This window comes from Amblyomma maculatum, chromosome 1, assembly GCF_055883805.1.
Source record: "Amblyomma maculatum isolate TAMU_Amacu chromosome 1, ASM5588380v1, whole genome shotgun sequence".
Classification (NCBI taxonomy): Eukaryota; Metazoa; Arthropoda; class Arachnida; order Ixodida; family Ixodidae; genus Amblyomma; species Amblyomma maculatum.
Window position 1 is genome coordinate 453,387,474 of NC_139344.1, and position 20,357 is coordinate 453,407,830.

A 20,357-nucleotide genomic window follows, 5' to 3' on the forward strand; every position below is an offset into this window, starting at 1 on the left:
CACGGTATGGGCCGACTTCTGTCTGCGAGGAGCTGTGTGAGCCACGGGCTCCTAGTTCAAATTAACCATTGTGGATACTAGCATGTTGGAATTATCGGGCGTTTTCTCCTATTGAAATACATAGGGCCATGCCGGGACCCGAGCGTTAGTTCGAATTAACCGTAAGTTTGAATTAACCGAGTTTGAATTACCGAGGTTTTACTACTAAAAAACACGAAGTGCATTAGTGCAAAGTATCTAGAATTGTTGTTTTCGCAATCACTCTCTACAGGTCTCATTCTGGAAAACTGGAAACTTGGGAAGGTCGTTCCCCCTAAACTACTGTCCAATTTCTCTAACTAGCGTCCCCTGCAAGATCATGGAGCATGTCATGTACTCTCAGGTAATGGACTTCTTAGACTCTAACAATTTCTTCCATCCATACTAACACGGTTTCCGCAAGGGATATTCATGCGAAACACAACCAACCATGTTCCTCAACGACTTACATGCTGACCTGGGCGCTAACTTTCAAGTTGACGCCATCTTTTTAGATTACGCTAAAGCATTTGATAAAGTTCCACATCAGCGATTAATACAGAAACTTTCTATTCTAAACTTACATCCTAATGTGCTAAACTGGATGAAGGCCTTCTTAACAAATCGTTTTCAGTCAGTCATTGTGAACAACCACTCTTCCAACCCTCTCCCTGTAACATCTGGCGTCCCACAAGGCTCCGTTCTTGCGCCCCTACTGTTTTTAATATATATTAACGATCTCCCACATCATGTATCCTGCCAAATTCGAATGTTCGCTGACGACTGCTTAATTTACCGCCAAATAACAAACACAACTGATCAAAAGCCCTCCAGCAGGACCTTAACCAAATTGAACACTGGTGAAAAGATTGGCTTATGACCCTGAACCCTAGCAAATGCAAGCTTCTTTCCATTACCCGTCGCAAAAAGAGTCATGGCTTCCATTACAAAATCACTAACGAGTCCATAGAATCTGTATAATCTTTCAAGTACTTAGGCGTCACATTATCTAATGACCTAACATGGAATGCACATGTTGCTAACGTGATATCATCTGCCAACAAAACTCTGGGATTTCTTAAACGTCGCCTTCGCCTCACCTCGCATCACGTGAAATTGCTCGCCTACAAGTCACTCATTAGACATAAACTTGAATATGCATTCGCCATATGGAACCCGCATCATATTAACCTCATAAACGATCTAGAAGCCGTTCAAAACCGCGCTACAAGGTTCATTCATTCTTCTTACTCGTATGACATCAGTATTTCAGCCCTAAAAGCTAGATCAGCACTATCGCCTCTTTCCGTTCGTCGTCGCATAGCCAAGCTATCACTGTACCACAAATTATTTTACTCATCACTTAACCATGCCCCCTACATCACGCCAGCATCTTACATTTCCCACCGCACTAGCCACACGCTTCAAGTGTTTCGCCCACGTGCCCGAACTGTTACTTTTTCAGCCTGCTTCTTCGCACGTGCAGCTAAAGATTGGAACGGCCTTCCCCAGCATATTGTCGACATCACCTGCCCTTTATAGTTTGCTAGCAATCTAAACAACATTTTTTGTATATGATCACATATATTGCATTGTCTTGTACCTTTTCTGCTCATCCCACCCCTTATGTAATACCCCGCGAGGGGTCTTTAAGGTAATAAAATGAAATGAAATGAAAACAACATCCGGTACTCTTGTTAGTGTTTTCTGCATTCGTAATTTACATGTTCCCATCTACTAGCAGTGTTTGGGCAGCTAGAACATGGGAACCTTGTCATAACCAAATGTACAATTTACCAAAATTTTCAGCTGCAACTAGGACTTCGCTATATCGAGGTTCAACTGTAAACATGCAGAGATAGGCAGTAGCATCCCTCTGCCATACAGCACTAAAACATGTTTTTAATGAATCCCTTGACAAGTGCACAAATGCCAGCTCTATGTACACATCTGCACGTTCTGTAGGTACAGTCGACTTTCGATAATTCGAAGCCGCTTAACTGGAATTTTCGGTTAATTAGAAGTGAAGTGCTGGTCCCGTCAGTTTTGCATGTAATCCTATGGAAGAACTGTCAGTTTTGCATGTAATCCTATGGAAGAAATCGCTCGATAATTCGAAGTCCTCAGCCAATATTATTGTTTAATTGGCAGTTAATCTTCAGTCAGGATCCTCGATTCGACCGTCATTTTTTAGTAGAATGTGCAATTTTTAAGTTCCACAACAGCTCCGTGCTCCGCGTTGGTGTCATCGACACCGCAGGCGTCCGCAGCGCCGCCCTTCTTGGAGCAGCGCGATTATTCAATGCTACGGCTGCCGCGGCCTCCAAGACCAGCTCCGGCAGGAGGCCAAGCGGCTGCCTCGAGGTGCCGGAGCGTTGCCGGAGCTGATCGCGGAGGCCAAGCGGGTGCCATAGGTGCGCGCAGCCCTGCATACTGGCAGTGGTGAGATTATGCGAGATTAGGCTTGCAGTGAATGTCGACTTTGTAAAGGCATGTGTTGGTCGAGCGCCCTTGTTGCATTGTGCGAGTAGAGTGTTGGCTAGTTTGTGCCGCGGGTGATTCTACGCTTCAGAATTGTAGTCGTGCAGTTGATAGCCATGGAAAACCGTGGCTCTTATCGCACGCTCGAGCTGGCAACGAAAGTCGAGGTTTCGAAGGAAGTGGACAAGGAAGGTGCCGCCAAAAAAGACACTGCGCAGAAGTACAGTATCAAGCCGAACAGGCTCTCCAACTTCATCAAGAACAAGCGCACAATAATGGATGCATTTGAGAACGACAAGTTCAAGACGTCTCGAAAGCGAATGCGCACAGGCGCTTACCCAGAGTTGGAGAAGGCTCTGCTGGTTTGGATTAGGGAGGGCCCAGAGCAACAAACTTCCGCTCAGCGGAGATATCGTTGCGATGAAAGCCTGAACGCTTGCAAAAATGCTGGGGATCGATGACTTCGTTTCGTCTGATGGATGGCTGACGCACTTTAAAGATCACCATGACCTGGTTTTTAAAAGCGTGTGTGGTGAAAAAGCGTCCGTTAACCAGGAAACATGCACAGCGTGGAAGGACGGAAAGCTGCGGGAATACCTAAGCGAATACAAGCCGGAAGACATCGTCAACGTAGATGAGACTGCACTCTTCTATCGGCTGTTACCAGAGAAGACCCTGACGTTAAAGGATGACGACTGTGCTGGGGGCAAACGCAGCAAGGAAAGGGTGTCGGTGCTGATCGCGGCAAACATGACTGGCACGGAACGATGCCGCCTACTCGTTGTCGGAAAATCCGCCAAGCCGAGATGCTTTAAAGGCATAAAGACGCTGCCTGTGAACTATAAGCCAAACAAGAAAGCGTGGATGACGGCTGAAATCTTCAAGAGGTGGATAACCAAATTGGACCGCAAGTTTGCTGCCTCGAACCGCAAAGTGCTGTTTCTTGTGGACCACTGCAGTGCTCACGTGAATGTGCCAGCCTTGAGTGCTATACGCCTTGCCTTTTTGCCTGCAAACACAACATCTGCTTTGCAGCCAATGGAGCAAGGCATCATAAAGAATGTTAGGGTCCTGTACAGGCGGCACCTCCTCGAGCGCATGATTTTGTGTATGGACAACTCCACAAAATACGAGGTGAGCCTGCTCAGTGCCACGCATATGTTAGCGTGAGCATGGGATCGTGTAAAGCAAGACACGATCGCAAACTGCTTCGGGGCTTGCGGTTTTGTGGCAACTTTGGAAAATGCTTCTGCAATTTCTTCGGAGGAAGCGTCAACAAGCGAGCTTGACGGCACTGATTTTGGCGATGCTCTTGGGAACGTCAACTTTGAAGAGTACGTCGCCGTAGACAAGGTGGTCGAAACGTGCGGTGCGCTGACGGATAGCGAGATTGTAGAGATTATTCGGCCCCAGGAATCGACCCAGGACAGCGACGACGACGGCGTTAAGACGAGCCGCAACCAAAGGCTGCCGATGCAGCTGCGGGCCTTGCTCTCATGGAGCGCTTTTTTGCCACTGAAAGTAATGCGGAAGAAGCGTTCCGCCACGTCTACAGCCTGCAGAACTTGCTTTCAGCAGCGCGATTCGGCAAGAAGGAGCAAAGCAAGATGACTGACTAATTTTCTTAAGAGAAAATCTCGATTTCGTTACTAATAACGATGCTGTTTTTGTGTTTTATGGTTAATTGGAAGTTCGTTTATTTCAAAGTTTTTTGCGGTCCCCGTGAACTTCTTATTAGCGGGAGTCAACTGTAACTCAAATGCATAGGGCAATGTCTTTTTTTTTTGTCTCTGGCACCTTTATTGCACAACAGCAAGCAGTGGTAGCCATAGGTGTAAGCATGCTCCAAAGGCTGAGGCTTGCCAAGGCCCTCCTGCTTGTGACCACAGAGCTCAACTCCAGGCAAACAAGTCAACCCTTACCTGGTGCCCACGCAGAGTCCTGCCCGAGCATGCCAATACTGGCCGCTGGCTGGGAGACCCTGCGACCTTCCGCTGGACCGGAGGCTCCTCCGTCCTGCAGTGCCAGCTCCGCTGTCTGACGTGGCAGGTCCTCAATGCTGCCTGAAAGAGAAGCCGGAGCGCTCATCTGCGGCGGATACCCTTCGTTGGTCATCTGCCCCTGCACAAAGAAGCCCGACACCATTCAGGAAAGTGTTTCACATAATGTTTTATGCCCAGCAAACACAACAAACTCCTCTTAATCAAAAACTGCCCATTTTGAAATATCCGTAAAGGTGAACATTTTTCATCACATTTCCATAACAGGTACTGCGTCCCTCACACAGGTTTATCTCCAAGGTCATGAGAAATAAAGTCAGCCAATGGTTCCCACTGTCCGCAAGACTTGCACAGTTCAACAAGCGAGTCAACCCTAGCATGACACAATGCCTGTCCCTAATTACTGTTTGCAATTCTGGTACTGCCTTTTTGACTGCCAGCCACAAACTTTGGAGAATGTGTAGCAGAAACACAAGAATTAACAGACACACCACACGTCCCAAGACAATGGCTGGCACACAGGTTAAACTGTACGTCAATATCCTCAATGAAACTACATAAAAGTTTGGAACGCTTGTGCTGAATCAACTAAATTTCTCCAGCATTGGCACGTGAAGGCACAAAAATATTTTGCAGCCACGGTCAAAGATTTCTTCTCATGCAAGTTTTCTCCATGGTTCCTGCTACAGGCCTCTGTGCCTTGAGAAACACGCAAAATGATGTTTGACCCTCCCTTCAGTTCACTTAAATCTCAGTGATGCGAATCTAGTGGGGTCGCAAAAAAAAGTTGCCTCATCGGAAAAGTCACATCAACAAGACAAAGATCAGCCTACAAAAGTACTGGAAAAGCATTCATGCAGATTTGTTTATCCCCGAGCAAGTTTATTTGTGGCCGCACAGACACAGCTCGCCACTCGTGGCATGTACAACATGTGGGCCGCTCGCCACTTCACGTGGTGCACACAGTGTGACAGGAGATAGTCAATAGACATTGACAATGTGCAGGCCCTGCACAGCTGCAATCTGCTCCTGTGTGTACAGAGAAAAGAGCTAGGGTTGGCACCGTCGACGCTCTGCACCATTGTTGGGAAGCGAGATGTCATCTTGAAGAATGTGCAGCACTTCGGTACGAACGTGAAGCAGGCTAAAACAGCGACCCATGTCAAGCTGGAAGAGGTTCTGCTGACTTGGTTCCGTGAAGCGACAGTGGCCGGCGTCAACGTGGACGGCAAAGTACTGCGTGAAAAAGCCGACACCGCCGCACTTTCGCTTGGAATTGAAAATTTCCAAGCGTCTGGGGGATGGCTGCACCGGTTTAAGGAGCGGCACGGACTTGTCTACTGGGTTGTCTCAGGTGAAGGCAAGAAAGTGGACCAGTCAGCTGTAGATGAGTGGCTGAACACGCTGCCGGCGCTGATTTCGGAGTACGCGCCATGCGACATAATTAATGCCGACGAGGCAGGCCTCTTTTTCAACCTTCAACTGGAAATAAGTTTGTGCGTAAAAGGCCAGGCATGCCAGGGCGGCCAGAAAAGCAAGGAGAGAGTTGACTTGTTCCGAATCATACGAATTCGGGATGATACAAATATTTTGCATGCTCCCTTGGAATTCGTATCATCGAGGTTCTACTGTAAAAAAAAATCAACTGCAGCCATTAATGCCACCTCGTGTTGCAAAACACTGCCAACACCTGAGGAGGCTGCTGCGTTAGCCACGGAGTGGTGCTAGAAGGTAACACTATCATCATCATCACCAATTTTGCTTGATTTCTGCGATTACAGGCGTTCACGTAGCTGCTGGCTTCATAGCGTTTTAATATTCACTAAATTAATGTATTTCTTCGGCCAAATTTTCAGTAAAAGCTAAAACAATAATGACTGATCAGCTTCGCGAGTTCGTTACATCAAGGTTGACCGCCGCAATGTCTTCGTTACATAGAGGTCGAAAATACATTGGCTTCAATGGGTGTGGCAATGGGGAATTTAAAAACTTCATTAAATTCAGGAATTCATTACATAGTAGTTCGTTACATCCAGGTTCGACTGTATATCGAACCCGGATATATCGAATTTCGGTTATATAAAACAATCATGAAATATCCCCTTGAAAATCCTATGTAAAAGTATAGGAAAGCTGCATCATATATCGAACTCAATTTCACCGGTCATTCAATATATCGAACTCCGCACCACGCACTGGAAAGTATGCCTCCCCAAAGATTATCGCATCACCCTCAGCCGTCTGCCGTGTGGCATTTTCAAGCCACGCGTGGAAGCAATAAGGGGACAGTTCGGCGACGGCTGGTCTAGGACAGCGCAGCGCCCATTCCCCAAAGGCACACCCATCTGCGGTTATCATTTCCTGTGCGCCAGTCTGTGACATTTGCAAGCCATGTGCATGAATGAACTAGACAGAAGCGGTGGTAATGAGAGGGGAAAAACGCGATACAGTGAAGTGCAAGGGTGTGCCCATTCTTTTACCAAGCTATCTCTCTCCTTCCTCTCTCCCAGTCATCGTTTGCAGTAGCACACGCTATGTATGCGCCAAGCCTGCTCAGCCCGTTTTTAGACAGAAGTCGGACGCTTTCTCCAGCGTGTGTTGCAAACCCTCTGCGCGCGGCAGCTGACGTGACTATGGCGCCTGCGGACATTGAGAATTAGCAGATCTCTTTCTTTTTCTTTTTTTTTTCGAGAGTCGTCCTTTCTTATCGTTGTGCTGTACACGTGGCGTAGCGTAAAATATGGTGGCTGTGGACGTTAGGAAGCGGCAGTTTTTTTTCTTTTTTTTTTCAGGAGTTGTTTATCCTTGCATGTATGAATCAACGAAAGCATGCGGTCAGCATTGATCATGACACCGGCTTTTAGCATTTTTCGCTTCAAACAGCATTTAGCTATCACGCCTTCCAATGATTTTGTGGCAGTGGACTACGCCTGCCCCAAGCGCGGCGTGATAAATTGAACCAGGCTTGTGCAATCAAGCCATCACGGGCACTCTGCCAAGTTTGCTCCCCACCACCGCAGGAGCTATCAAAAGATGAACATGCTGTGACTTAATCACTGCGCAGTATCTTGGCACCCTGCGAAGAAATGAGCTGTGCATGAGACGACCATCGACATGCATGCGAAAATGCTCGTGATTTCTGCCGTGGCGATTTCTGTCGTGATTTCTGCCTTGTTTTGAGCTGCCGCGGTGGTTCGAGTGGCAAGTGGGACGCAGTTCCAACAAGTTGGAAACTTTTCGCTCTGTCACTGCCGCTTGTCGCTGAGATCGCTCAATCGCTTGCATGTGAGCGAGCTGGCCTTAAGGGGGGAGGCTGCCTTTGAATACCAACTTTGTTGTTTCTCGAGATAATTGAATGAAATTTTCAGCGCAGACTCATGGCACAGCCATTTGAATAACTGCAAAGTTTCATGGAGCTGCGCACATTGCTACTCAAGTTAGAGAAGTATATCAGAATGGTTCACATGGGTTCCTTGTTCCATGCCTGGTGAACTTGCAAAATGTATTGGCACTATGAAATTCATTATGAAGGTTCCTGAATAGGTACCACAGGGCAAGACAGAGCCCTTTTTTTTAATTTCCCTGCCGAAAAATTTTAGCAGTGCATTGAGGTTAGTGCCACTAATAGGACTTGCATTAGCCTAATTTTGATTGTTTATTATAAATTCCAGACTCAATAATTTGAAAAAATGAGCTTGTCTTGCCCTCGGAAATTTATTCAGGCACACAATAAAAAAAAAACTAGGTGGGAATCCGATTAGCGGTTCCAGAAATATTGCGGGAATAAGCAACCATACCATGAAAAAAATTCATTCTGAGAAAATGGCCCTTGAAGTTTAAAACAGCATTTTCAAGTCTAAAGCTTGTGTTTCACTGCAGCACGTTGTGCCTCCACCTCCCCGATTCCCTCGGAAAGTGCATTTTCATGCGAACAGCGGACGACGCGTTATCGCTTGCGATGACAGACGCGATACGGGAGGCTGAGATCGCCGAGGTTGATATGGTCGGTACAGCAGGCACACTTCAAACGCCGGCTCCTTACATTGACGCGAAAGATACGCAGTTGGAAGTGGCAGCGCAGTCGGTCTAGTAGTGATGTAGCAGAAGCAGCACTAATAGAAGCGTCTCTGCGCCCGCTGGCAACGCTTTTCGCTAACTTCGCGATTCGGACGGCATTCACAGAACGATGACGTATGCAGTGTTTTGAACTTCTAAGCGCGCATCGTGGCCGACCGTGCAATAATCTACAAAGTGCACATAACCGTTCAAAACACGGCACCAGAATTCGTAACGAGCGATGATCATGGCGATCTCAAAATGGTGAAACGTAAAGCGATTCAGCAAGCGCACAAAGAATGCCAGCTCAGTAGGCAGCCGGAGCAGACGACGCGCCGGGGAGGGGCCACCGCGTCAGCACACGCAGCAGCCAATAGCAGTCGCGCAATCCCCCGCGTTCTCACAGAGCGCGCGCTTTGTCCAATCACAGCCCGATTCGAGACGCGGGAAGCTCAACAATCCCTGCGAGGCCCCCAATCACAAGCGAGCCATGCTTCTGCTACGGCGCGGATGCCGCCGGCGAAGGCAATATGGAAAAGGGCAAACATTCACAAACAAAACAAGACCAAGATGGCGGCGCTCGGTTTAGCGGCAGAGAAATGGCGCGCGCGCGAAGTTTGGGTACTTTTGCCGTTCGCTCGCAACTCTGGGGCTGCCGCGCCCAGTTGTATATTTAATTTAAAGCAGTTCCACGATGAATTAAGCGTTTATAATTATAAGAAAGGTAGTTTATAACATATACAGCCGAGATATGTACTTTTTGAAAAGCAGACTTTTTCGCGATTTTTCGACTTTCAAAGCCCGCGTCCCCCCTTAATGCTTTTTATATTTATTTTCAAATCCTCGGATGCAAAAGTGGAGGGTGGGTTCATTATGGGAGTGGGTTGATTACATGATAAATACAGTATCGTTTTATCGCATCATGAGTGCCGTCACAAGCCGTTTTTTGTATATTGAACTACAGTAAAAGCTCGTTAATTCGAACTTCACGGGACCGGGAAAAAGTTCGAATTATCCGATGTTCGAATTATCGAATGGCCTCGAAAAAACTGACAAGAACCATTTGTATTACTGTAAATGTACCGTGTTAGTCGCGTAACGAACTCGCTCGCATAATGAACCCACCCAGCCCCGATTTGTGCCAACGAATCTGAAAAAAAAAATTATATATAAAGGCGTCAGTGGTTAGCGTGTCCTTCCGCTTCGCGCCCTCATGGTCCACAACACATTTCTTGGCAGTGGGCCAAGATGCTGCGCAGCGATAACAGCGTGTTTATCTTTTGACTTTAGGTCCAGCAGAGTGGGGGGAAGCAAACTTGGCAAAGTGCCAGCACTTGGCTGGTTGTGCAAGCCTCCTTTTCGGTAGGTTCGTTTTATCGTGCTTCGTGCTATGAGCCACTGGGGCGGGCGCCTCTACTGCCGCTCCAATATATCGGAACGCACGATAGCAGCAAGCGGCTTTTGAAGCGAAACGGAACGGTGCTAGCGGCGTCATGATCGCGGCTGACTCGCGTGCTTCCGTTGACAACTGCTGGTTGGAAGGATGGATGGCTATCGAAAAAAAAAAAAAAAAAGTTTAACCCGTAGTGCCCGTCCCAGATCATAGCCTTTCATGGGGCGTTGGCTGGGACTGCGCCGACACTACTTATCCCTATTTCCAAATTAAGAGCGTTAGAGTTAACGAGTATTTAGTTCCGAGCTACATTGCGCAGAGGAGAGAGCAGGCAGCTGCCACAGCCGCGGCCATGCACTGACCTTGCCGCAGCCGCCGTCCCTTCCCTCCAACGCCGCCGGCCGCCGCGCCGGTGATGGCGCCATTTAAGTTTTACCCACTTTTCTATGGTTTTACCTGGTTCCATCTTCTGTCCCCGTTTTGGACATGCGCAGCCCTTAACTATGCCTTCCGATCGCGGAGGTGTTTCTTTACTTTTTTTTTTTTTTGGCCGCGTGATGTGCGCCAAACCGCCCAGACGCGGCGGTGCGTAGTTCGAATTATCTGTAGCGGAACCGACTTGCGTTCCAATTAACAGGCTTTTTTATACACAGATCTCTATGGAGATTGGCCAGACCAAGTAGTCTAGTTCGAATTATACGAAAATTCGAATTTTAGAGGTTCGAATTAACGAGCTTTCACTGTATTTCGCGATCCCCTTTGAGTTCGATATATCAGATTCGACTGTATGTGGGGCATTGGAGACATGTAGTTCGGGAAGGTGTGGGGAAGAGGAAAAGGTGGCGACCAAGGTGACTTCATGCAGATTGCTACCGCAGTTGAGCCTGGAACTGGGAATGCCTCCAAAAAACACACATATCTGTTTCGTGGGTGTGGGTTTTGCGGACCCCCAGAAATGGCTTCGCATGATCCCTGGGATCTGCAGACCCCCATTTGAGAGCCACTTCGAAGAGCAATAGGCCACCGAGGCTTGAATGATAGTATTGCATGCTTAGCAAGTAGTTATGAAACATCACCATGGTGGTGGCCGATGGAGACAACACGAGGGAAGTTGCCTGCCTCTGGGATCCCCAGGATGGGTCAGCAGTCCCCATGCCACCCGGCTCGCTCCAGTTGTCATCTTGCACTGCACAGGCAATAGACATAAACAATGCTCCAAGAAATGTACGCCATCAAATCCAGAGTACTGCACACAGGTGACTTTGTTGTGCATTCACAAGATTAAAACAGTCAATGAGTCTAACCTAGGGATGAATTCTACCTAAGGATTTAAGAGTTTTGAACAGTGATTCAAATATTTCCTTTCCAATTCATCAAATGAATCAAATACTGTGTATGCAAATTATTCGAAGCGAATTGAATAGTTTTTAGTTTTTGAGCTTGAAAATTTTTTAATTTTTAGATAATTTTTCTTACTTTCTGAGAGAAGCACACATGAAAAAATTCGTCAACTGCTCTGTTCCCGAGTGCGGAGAAAAAAAGTTAGCGAAAAAAAGCTTTTTTTAAACTCGCAGAACTGGCATGGTACATTCCTACTTTTTAATCTTTCATCACTAGTTCCTACATTAAATGGACCTGCTAATAATGATTTATCTAATCCCAGTACCAAGTGCTTCAATGAGTGGTTCAACCAGTTCAGTGGGCCTGATTGCTATGCTGTCTTTCTGGGCCGTGCACACCTGCACAAATACTGGACGTCACGATGGTTTCATTTTCTGCAGGTTTTTTGAATAGACGTAGTAATGGAGCACTGTAATGGAGAATCTGAAGTCTTCAACGAGCACTGCAACTTGTTCAGATCAGTCCCACGAGAATAGCATAAACAGGAACCTGTCATGTACGAAAGCTATTCGTATCGCCTGTGTCTTTTTCAAAAGCACGCACTGAAGAAGCTCTCATCACAGCGATGCAGATGCAAAAAAAAAAAAAAGAGAGAGAGAGAAAGCTACCTTATTCACTTCTTACGCTCAGAGAGATTGGATTGCCAATGCTTGACATGCTTGGCTCCTTTGAGAGGCCGAAGCTCAAACACACATGAAGAACTAGAAAGTCTCCACTAGGATCAAAAACATCAGCCTATAGTACTAACATCCTAGAAACTAAAGCGACACAGAAGTATAGCATTTCGATGCTCCTTAAAACCTACAGTGCAGAAGCAGCCAACACAGACTGTCCACAATGGGAGTATGAAGAGATTGATCACATGTATGCCAACAGTGCAAAAAAATATTACCAAATGAAAATTAACAATTCCTTAGAATATGCTACGACTCCCTCACTCATGCATAACATTCAAGTTCAGGAGCGAAATAATTCAGACAGACACTGCCTGCACTCAGCTTTTATAAAAGCATTCCAGCTGTCCGCAGTTTTAGACTTGCGGGTAGCGAACCCATACACAGTTCTGACAGGCCTCCCTTTGTAAATTTTCTTCACTCCTTGCAATCCATCAACGACAATGCCAGGCGAGGAGAATCCTACATAGATGTGAATTAACTGCAAGCACAGAGCTCTGAGAGCAATGAGGAATGAAATGCATGGCTTTCAAGAAGTCAAACGCCACGTTGTCACTGTCAGCAGCTACTACTGTCACACTAGGGTCACATATGCATGCTATCATACTATAACCACTGTCAGCAGCTACTACTGTCACACTAGGGTTACATTTGCATGCTAACATACTAAGCTCTATAGAATTTGCCACATGGAGGGCAACGGTGCAACTAACCCTTTCATCCTACAGCCACATAAATAAAATAAGTAAGTTGGCAACAAACATGACTAAATTAGTGGCCTTTTAAGAAGGAAGTGAGGCTGTGAAATAAAATGCAGAGATTATGTCCACACCAGCGGTGGCACAGCAGCAACATTTAACCTGTTCAGCTCCATATTTCTTCTATGACCAACAACCTGCGCGCAATTCCTGGCTGCATGTGTGGACTATTAGAGTATGAACGATTCACCGCAGTAACCGTGCCACAGTCTTTTTGTTGCCTGTATGGGGCTACCAACCTTCTTCCCGCCGTGCCACTGGGTAGGAGAGTGGGACGTCTGCACCGGGGACCAGCCCTGCCAGGTGCTCCATAGTCTTCTCCACCTCAGCCATGGGGGGCCGCTGCTCAGCATGCTTGGACCAGCAGCTGCGAGAGGAGAGCGTGAGCTGTGCAGTGCATGCCAAAGTCATGTGTCTGTTTCCCCAGTGAGCCACTTAAGCCACCCCTTTTCCTGTAAGGATAGCATAAGGCAACAAAAGACAAATTACCATGACTGCTACAGTAGGATACAGCTTAAAACAGAACAGCAGTTGCTAACTATGGACACCGGTATGCGAAGTGTGTATTACCCCGCTCAACAGTAAGCAGAACCAGGTTATGACATCAGACTATACCGAACTAGCCAGCAGTACCGCAATTCTCGAGCTCATAATTTGGTATGATGGTTAACTTTTTGTTTAGGTAACCAGGAAAGCCTCAAGAACGGACTACTTTCTGTCGTGGAGGAATTGTGTGTGGCGATTACGGCACACTTGATTTGCCTCAGACTGTAGCCAGCAAATCCTGTTGTAGGAGATGGCACTCTAATAGAAGAGAATACAGATATCCTAGGAGCAAAACACATTTTCTTCAAATTATAATTCCAATTATAATTCCAATTATATTTCCTTCTGAAGCTGGTGAATGGCTTCTAATACGCTTACTGGGCACAAAGACACCAATGCATGCAATTAAATTCAATTCCAGCTGTTATGTCGGCAGAGTGCTGAAAATGAATTCTTTTCTTCCCCTGGCTACTTCAGTTTCAACCTCAATCTGTCCTCGATGTGCCTTAGAAGTGACGGAATGTTACATGTCACAGCTACCAGAGCCCACTGAAAAACACCTCACTGAACACAGCGTAGCTGCATACCAAGCATGGCAACGCTTCATTCCAGGGAGCCCAAGAGAGAAGAGAGATGTTCTTCATCAAATCCTTTTATAATGCTCATCATATCCAAGAACTCATCATAGCCGAAAACATCTGCATTGATGCTGAGCATACGGAGGAACCTTGCCACCTGCACTGACCTGACCGGCTCCATTGTCACAGAGAAGGTTAGGTTACAGCCAAGCACAGCATTCATCCTTTGTGATGCACTGCTCCTTTACTTTTCACATAAAAAAAACATACACAACACACCACGGTTCTACTTCTTTGTTAATACTTAACATTGAAAAAACCGAAGCAATGTGTCACCATAGGTGTCTGCAAGTACAAAAGAAAATGTGCTCTACTTGACCAAATATGCGTTGCAGTAGATGGACAAATGTGGAGTAAGCACCTCAAGCGCTTACCAGATATGTTGTTTCCATTGGCCTCATCAATTTAAGTAACTAGAATTACAAAACAGGAAATGAAAGTCCTTGGAAAGGTACGCAAGTGCGAAGATTTCATTTGCTTATGTCATCTCCATTTTTCCTCATCGGAAAACTCCCACCTGAGTCCTCCATTTGTTTCTGCATCTGCATGATGTCAGCACAATCAGCAACATTTGAAACACTCTTACAGTGCCCTTTGAATTGCCACTGAAAGCAATGGAGCTCACTCTACGGAATGTTTCACACGTGAACAAGAAGTATCAAGGAGGATCACGATGGAGTCACGGCAAAATTTCTTTTTCTCAACTCTGCCCAGTCACCAAGTTCGTGCAGGCTCAAACAGTGCACAGCGGTAATTGTGCAGTGATGCATGCCAATTCCATTCAAAGCACTGCCACTACTCACCTGACCATGAGCTCTTCCAGGACGGCAGGGCAGCCACGGATGAGCGGAGGCCTCTTGCCTGCAGAATGAAAAATGAAAAACAACCCCGCTCAGTGTCAGGTTGAGTGGCGAAACATTAGGAATAACACCTTGAGGTTTTTACACTACTTACTCAACACAGCACAGCCCCTATAGAAATCAACGACTGATTTTTTGGACACCAAATTTTTCAGACATGCTTGATTATTCACTTTTTCACGGCACCAGGACATACTTTATAAAGCCAACGTATTACGCGGCTCAAAATATCGGACACTCTAGGGAGAGCTATTCAATTTTTCGGACATTCCAAGCATCAGCCGGGCCAACTGCCACACATTTTGAGCGGTGTTGCTGCCATCTTGTTTGTCTGCTTTTTCCTTCGATAGCCTCGAAACCGGTGCCAGCCTTGCATGCCCCTCCTAAGCTAAACTGACACTGGATCGAGGCTATATTATTTGCTTAGCAGCTTCCGCTTCCGGAACAACGTCGCTGCTCGCTGCCGGAGTGCTTTTTTTTCTTCTTTTAGCTCGACTGCTTCGGCTACCTGTTCCTCTGTGTGTTTGCAGTGCGTATCACGTGCGTTGCGGAGCATAGCGAGTAGACCTAGCTGTGGTCGTGCTGATACGAGAACTATGTTCTGTAGCTACTGTCACTCGCATTTAATTGAATTGGCTTCAGTTCTTCAAGAAGCTGTTTCCAGATTATATAAGGAGCCTATTTTTTGCGTGCAACGCGGCAGCGAGAAGGCACTCAACGGAGTCGGTGTTGTGATCCAGTGGTTGGTGGTTGTGGTGTGCCTCAACAGTGGGAAAACTTATTCTGTTGATTTGCTTGGAGCACTTAGTATGCTCGCCGATGCAGCGGAAGTCGGTGCACCCACAACGCTGTGCAACTGCTTCCGCCACACGAGATGCATGCTGAATGACGAGTCGGCTGCCTAGGACGAGGAGAGCGTCGTCGAGCAACTGTCAGACAGTGAGAAGCTCATTGACGACCTTCACACTGCAGGTGTCGAAATTCCATCGACCATCTAATTTCCAGAGTTCACAGACGTGGACCACGAGTTGGAACTGTGCGCTGGGTTCACAGATGCAGAAATTATTGGCCAAGTGCTTGCGGAGTCTGAGAGCGACGACGACAATGATCCACCTGCAGCAGCGCAGCCGACGCAAGCTAAGCGGATGCAAGCGGTCGCAACCTTTTCGTCGGCTTACGGCAACACCACGACTCTTGCCGAAATTCAGGCGGACCTGTTAACACGGAAGCAGAACGTGGTGCAGAAAAGCATTCATGATTTTTTCGGCCTCAAAGTCAATAATAGGTAATAAATTGAGCTTTTTTTGGTGCACATTTGTTTTTCGGACTGCCCTATTTTCGGACATTTTCGCAGTCCATTGAGAGTCCGAAAATTAGTCGTCGACTGTATATAGGTAATAAATTAGCAAAACTCTCCACTACTTCAGTGTCTTTACTGCAGTTGAAACTCAATTTAACGAAGTTGTTGGGAGGCACAAAATATTTAGTTGACCGGGAACTTTCTTAAATCGAGAGAGGTACAGTACAACCTCGTTAATTCGAAGTCATCGGGACCGCGAGAAATCTTCGAATTAAGCGGGTTTTCGAATTAACCGAACACACCATGAAATAAGACTTAGGCAAAAAAATTTGTTGCAGGAACGTGTTACCTTTATTCGGCATATTTTGAATTACTACTGAAAGTAATCAGAGATGCTGGTTTGCTGCGTCCGGTAGTTTGCGGCTCCTAAGGTCATGCTCTCGAGTTGGTCAAATAGACTAAACATCTCTGACCTTCCACCGCGGCACTCAACAAAACTGCGGATAACGTTCAGCGATCCGATAACTTCACCAAGAGCAGGTGCTCGGGGAGGCCCGTCGGTGTCGTCGTCGCTATCGTCGCTGTCATCGTGCATGTTTGTACCAGCAGTGATCTCACTCTCCAAGTCAGAGTAGCCAGTCTGCTCTTCGCTCTCAATGTTGATATACTCGGCGAAGCCGACTGCGTTGGACTCATCCTCTGCGCAGAGCGCATTGATGCGGTCGCAATACTCTGCTCCTTCTTCGTCAAGAGTACTAGTACATGGGTGGTCTGCATCGGCATCAACAGTGCTTTCACTGGAAAAACCAGCGTGTTCAAAACACCGCCTGATCAATGTGGGCTCCACTTGTTTCCAAGCGTACACCATGAGGCATATGGCTCCGAGGAGGTCGATGGAGTACTCCTTGCCATTATCGTAGCAAAGGAGCATGCACAGCCAGCGAAGCAGAGCAGCTTCCACATCTTGATACGTGGGAGCCCGCACTCGTGACCGCTTCGAAGAATAGGTCTTGCCGTAAGCCTCTAGTATTTTTGACTTGTTGCTCAATATTGTGGACAACGTCGAGAGGGGCACGCCATGCCTTTTGGCCAACTCGGTCTTCGAACAAGCGCTCTTGCCTGCTTTCTGGATCAAGCAGAACTTCTGCTGCAGCGTTAAAGTCTTGTACTTTGGCATTTCTGCACTGCTACGGTCACAAAGCTAGCACTTCTGCATAGTCCCGCCCAAAAAAACGGCACAGTAGCCGACCCCTAACCACAGCGCACAACACAAAGAAATGGCGCAGGCGAGACCAGCGCGGCGGTGGTGGTGGCGTACTTGCAGCGTCGGAGGCACGGGGGAAGAGTGGGCGAAGCACACCAAGGGATGGAGTGGGGGCGAGGTCACGTGATAAAAACCGGTATGCCTGCCGTGTTGCAGTGAAGCACGTCTTCTCCTCTGCAGGCGCGTGTTTCGGCGGTGCGCGAGGCGCACTGTGGACCGATTTTTGTGCAGAGAGTGCTCCGGCTGGCGCGCTTCGCCTATAAATCATCACCATTACTATGTGGCTTTGCCTCGCGGCTCCGTAGGGCCGTCGTTTCGCCGGGTTTGCGGCGAAACATGGATCATGCATTGCCGCATAGCAGTCCAAATTTTCGAATTAACCGGGCTGGCGCAGGCCGCCTGTTCGAATTATCCGGCCAAATTTACATTGGAAAATACGGGACCGCAGAAAACCTTCGAATTATCCGGGATTTCGAATTAACCGAGTTCGAATTATCGAGGTTGTACTGTATTTCTCGATCACTTATTCCGATGCAATCTATTATTTTATGGTGTCACAGCATCAAGGAAGTACCGCAGCATGATATTTGAGGAGCGTAAATGTGCTGAAAATGAAATCTTGTTTTCAAAAGACCTAACAGCGCAACCAAAAGATCAGGGAGGCTGTACTGTTACTTCATCTTTAAATACAATACAGTAATTGCTCGTTAATTCGAATTTCACGGGACCGGGGAAAAAAGTTCGAACTACTCGACGTTCAAATTATCGAATGGCTTCGAAAAAAGTGACAAGAACCATTTGTATTAAAGTAAATGTACTGTATTTAGCTGCATAACAAACTCACTCACATAATGCACCCACCCAGCCCTGGTTCGTGCCTACGAATCTAAAAAAAAAATAAATCGTCAGTTGTTAGCACGTCCCTCCGCATTTTGCGCCATCACGGTCCACAATACATTTTTTGGCCATGCGCCATGATGCTGCGCAGCGATAACAACGTGTTTACCTTTTAAATTTAGCTTCAGCAGTGCGAAGAGAGGATAACCGATGGTCGCTTAGGGCAACAAACTGTATTCCAAGGGAAGGAAAGCGTAGCAGAGGGCGTCAGAAAGTTAGGTGGGGGGATGAGGTAAAGAAGTTCGCAGGGGTCAAGTGGATGCAGCTAGCACAGAACCGGGTTAATTGGAGGAATATGGGAGAGGTGAACCCGCGACTTTTACGACTAGCAGATACGTCTGTTACTGCGCGACCAACGCGCACAGCCGTTTCGGTTTTCCTTTTCCGGTCACGGGGCTTGCGGTCCTCCCAGATTTCGCGCGCAAGCGAGCTAGTAGGCAACATCATCCAACTCTCCTACGCTGCTGCAATATATCGGCTCGCCGGTGTTATTGGTGTTGTGTCAGTGACGTGTGTCTGCCTGCAGCTTGATCATGCGCAGTGCGGAATCTTCGCTGTGAAATTATCAGCCACACAAAAGAGTTTAGCAGAGGCCGGCTCTGTACTACCATTAGCTGAAATTGCACAGAGAGAAGTAAAAAACGATGCCTGGCTGCAAATTGCCAGTGCGCTGAGTCAAAGTTGTAATTGTGGTTTATCAATCCGTTTTTTCATGTGCAAACAAGCTCTCAACAAACAAATGTTTCTCTAGTTTAGAAAAGTGAGGTTATGGAGGCGGGGGATGCCCGCTTCATCCTCGTGCATTCTCGCAGCCCATCACCTCCGATGACCAGCGAGGGAACGGTTGGCCTGCAACAAAAGGCTGATGATGCGGAGCGATGTTGCGGTTGGGCTGCAGAACAGAACTGGCGCGGACGCAACGAAATTTGAAATAAGCTCACCGTAAAAAAGAAAAAGAAAACAGCGTCTTCTGAGGGGGGACGAGGTTCTGTGGATGTTTCCATGTCTGTCGCGCGTGCTCAGGCTCATTGTTTGGAGTCAGTAGTAAGACCTTTTGAGTCACCACCCTGAACCATCTCCAAGATCGCTCCGGGGCACTGGTAAACTGGATATCGGAAGCAGGAATGCAGGCGGACCGCACGCCGGGACTACGCGTGAGCGAAGGTTGTTGAAAACAAAAAGTGTTGCCTCGCTCCTTTGACCGAGTGTTGTGGTGTGGCGGCATCAGCGCAGGACGGAAGCTGGTGTGCAAGGCCCCTGTCAGGCCATGTGGACAGGCATGCGATATCGAAGAGGATTTGACAAACCCAAATTGTTATATTATTCGTTCGTCTGTGTAGATTGAGCGCACACACGATGCTAAGCTCATTTTGAGGTTGAAGAACCCTGACCTCCACTATTAGTTGCTTGCTAACCAGTGCCATGTAGAGAAATGCGAGACCCAGTTGGCCCAGAGGGCTTACTGGCTAGTCGTAAAGAACGTATCTTACCGAATGGCCAAGTGTGAACATGCGCAGTTGCAAGCTACATAAACGGGAGTTCCAGCAGCTGCGCGCACTGTGATAAATAAGACACTTACGATGGATACAACTGTAGTCTGAGCATGGCTTAAGCCATCACAACAGCTTCGCCATGTGTTACTGATGTAAAGAGGCGAAGCATCCAGAACCTGTCAAGGAAGCAATCCCAGCTCGTCATTGCCTTCTCGAAACAGATTTGTTACTAAATCTCTCTCACCCTTAGGACAACACAAATACGGACTGAAATCTGAGATCTAAAAATGAAGCTGTGCATGCTTGATGTTTATAAATTCTGATCTACACCTTTCTGCAGTGAAAGTTTCAATCCTAAATGCCTTGGTACCTCATTCAGCAGTTAAATTTTCAAGGTCAGGCAGTTCGGATCATGCATTATTTCGTACAATACCTTTCTTTCAGAATTTTTTTAAATAGATATCAACGAGGTTTTGCTGTATGTCTTTCTTTTACCCTTTTTTGCTTTCCCTACTACCCTCAATTCTTTCAATGCACCCCCTTTTCCAGCAGCTTGCACTGTCTTTTTTCCATATTCA

General features: G+C 47.1%; 1 protein-coding gene across 1 annotated transcript in view; it reads right to left on the reverse strand.

Annotated features, from left to right (window-relative positions):
- The window catches only part of LOC146209677 (mitogen-activated protein kinase kinase kinase 7-like), a 124,136-nt gene that overhangs the window by 70,422 nt on the left and 33,357 nt on the right, over positions 1-20,357 (reverse strand). The window contains exons 8-11 of the mRNA XM_084603012.1: positions 14,769-14,826; positions 13,021-13,148; positions 11,025-11,134; positions 4,422-4,620 (exon numbers count right to left, since the gene is read on the reverse strand). Of these exons, the coding sequence (XP_084459138.1) occupies positions 4,422-4,620; positions 11,025-11,134; positions 13,021-13,148; positions 14,769-14,826 (495 nt within the window). The remainder of the gene's footprint in view (positions 1-4,421; positions 4,621-11,024; positions 11,135-13,020; positions 13,149-14,768; positions 14,827-20,357) is intronic.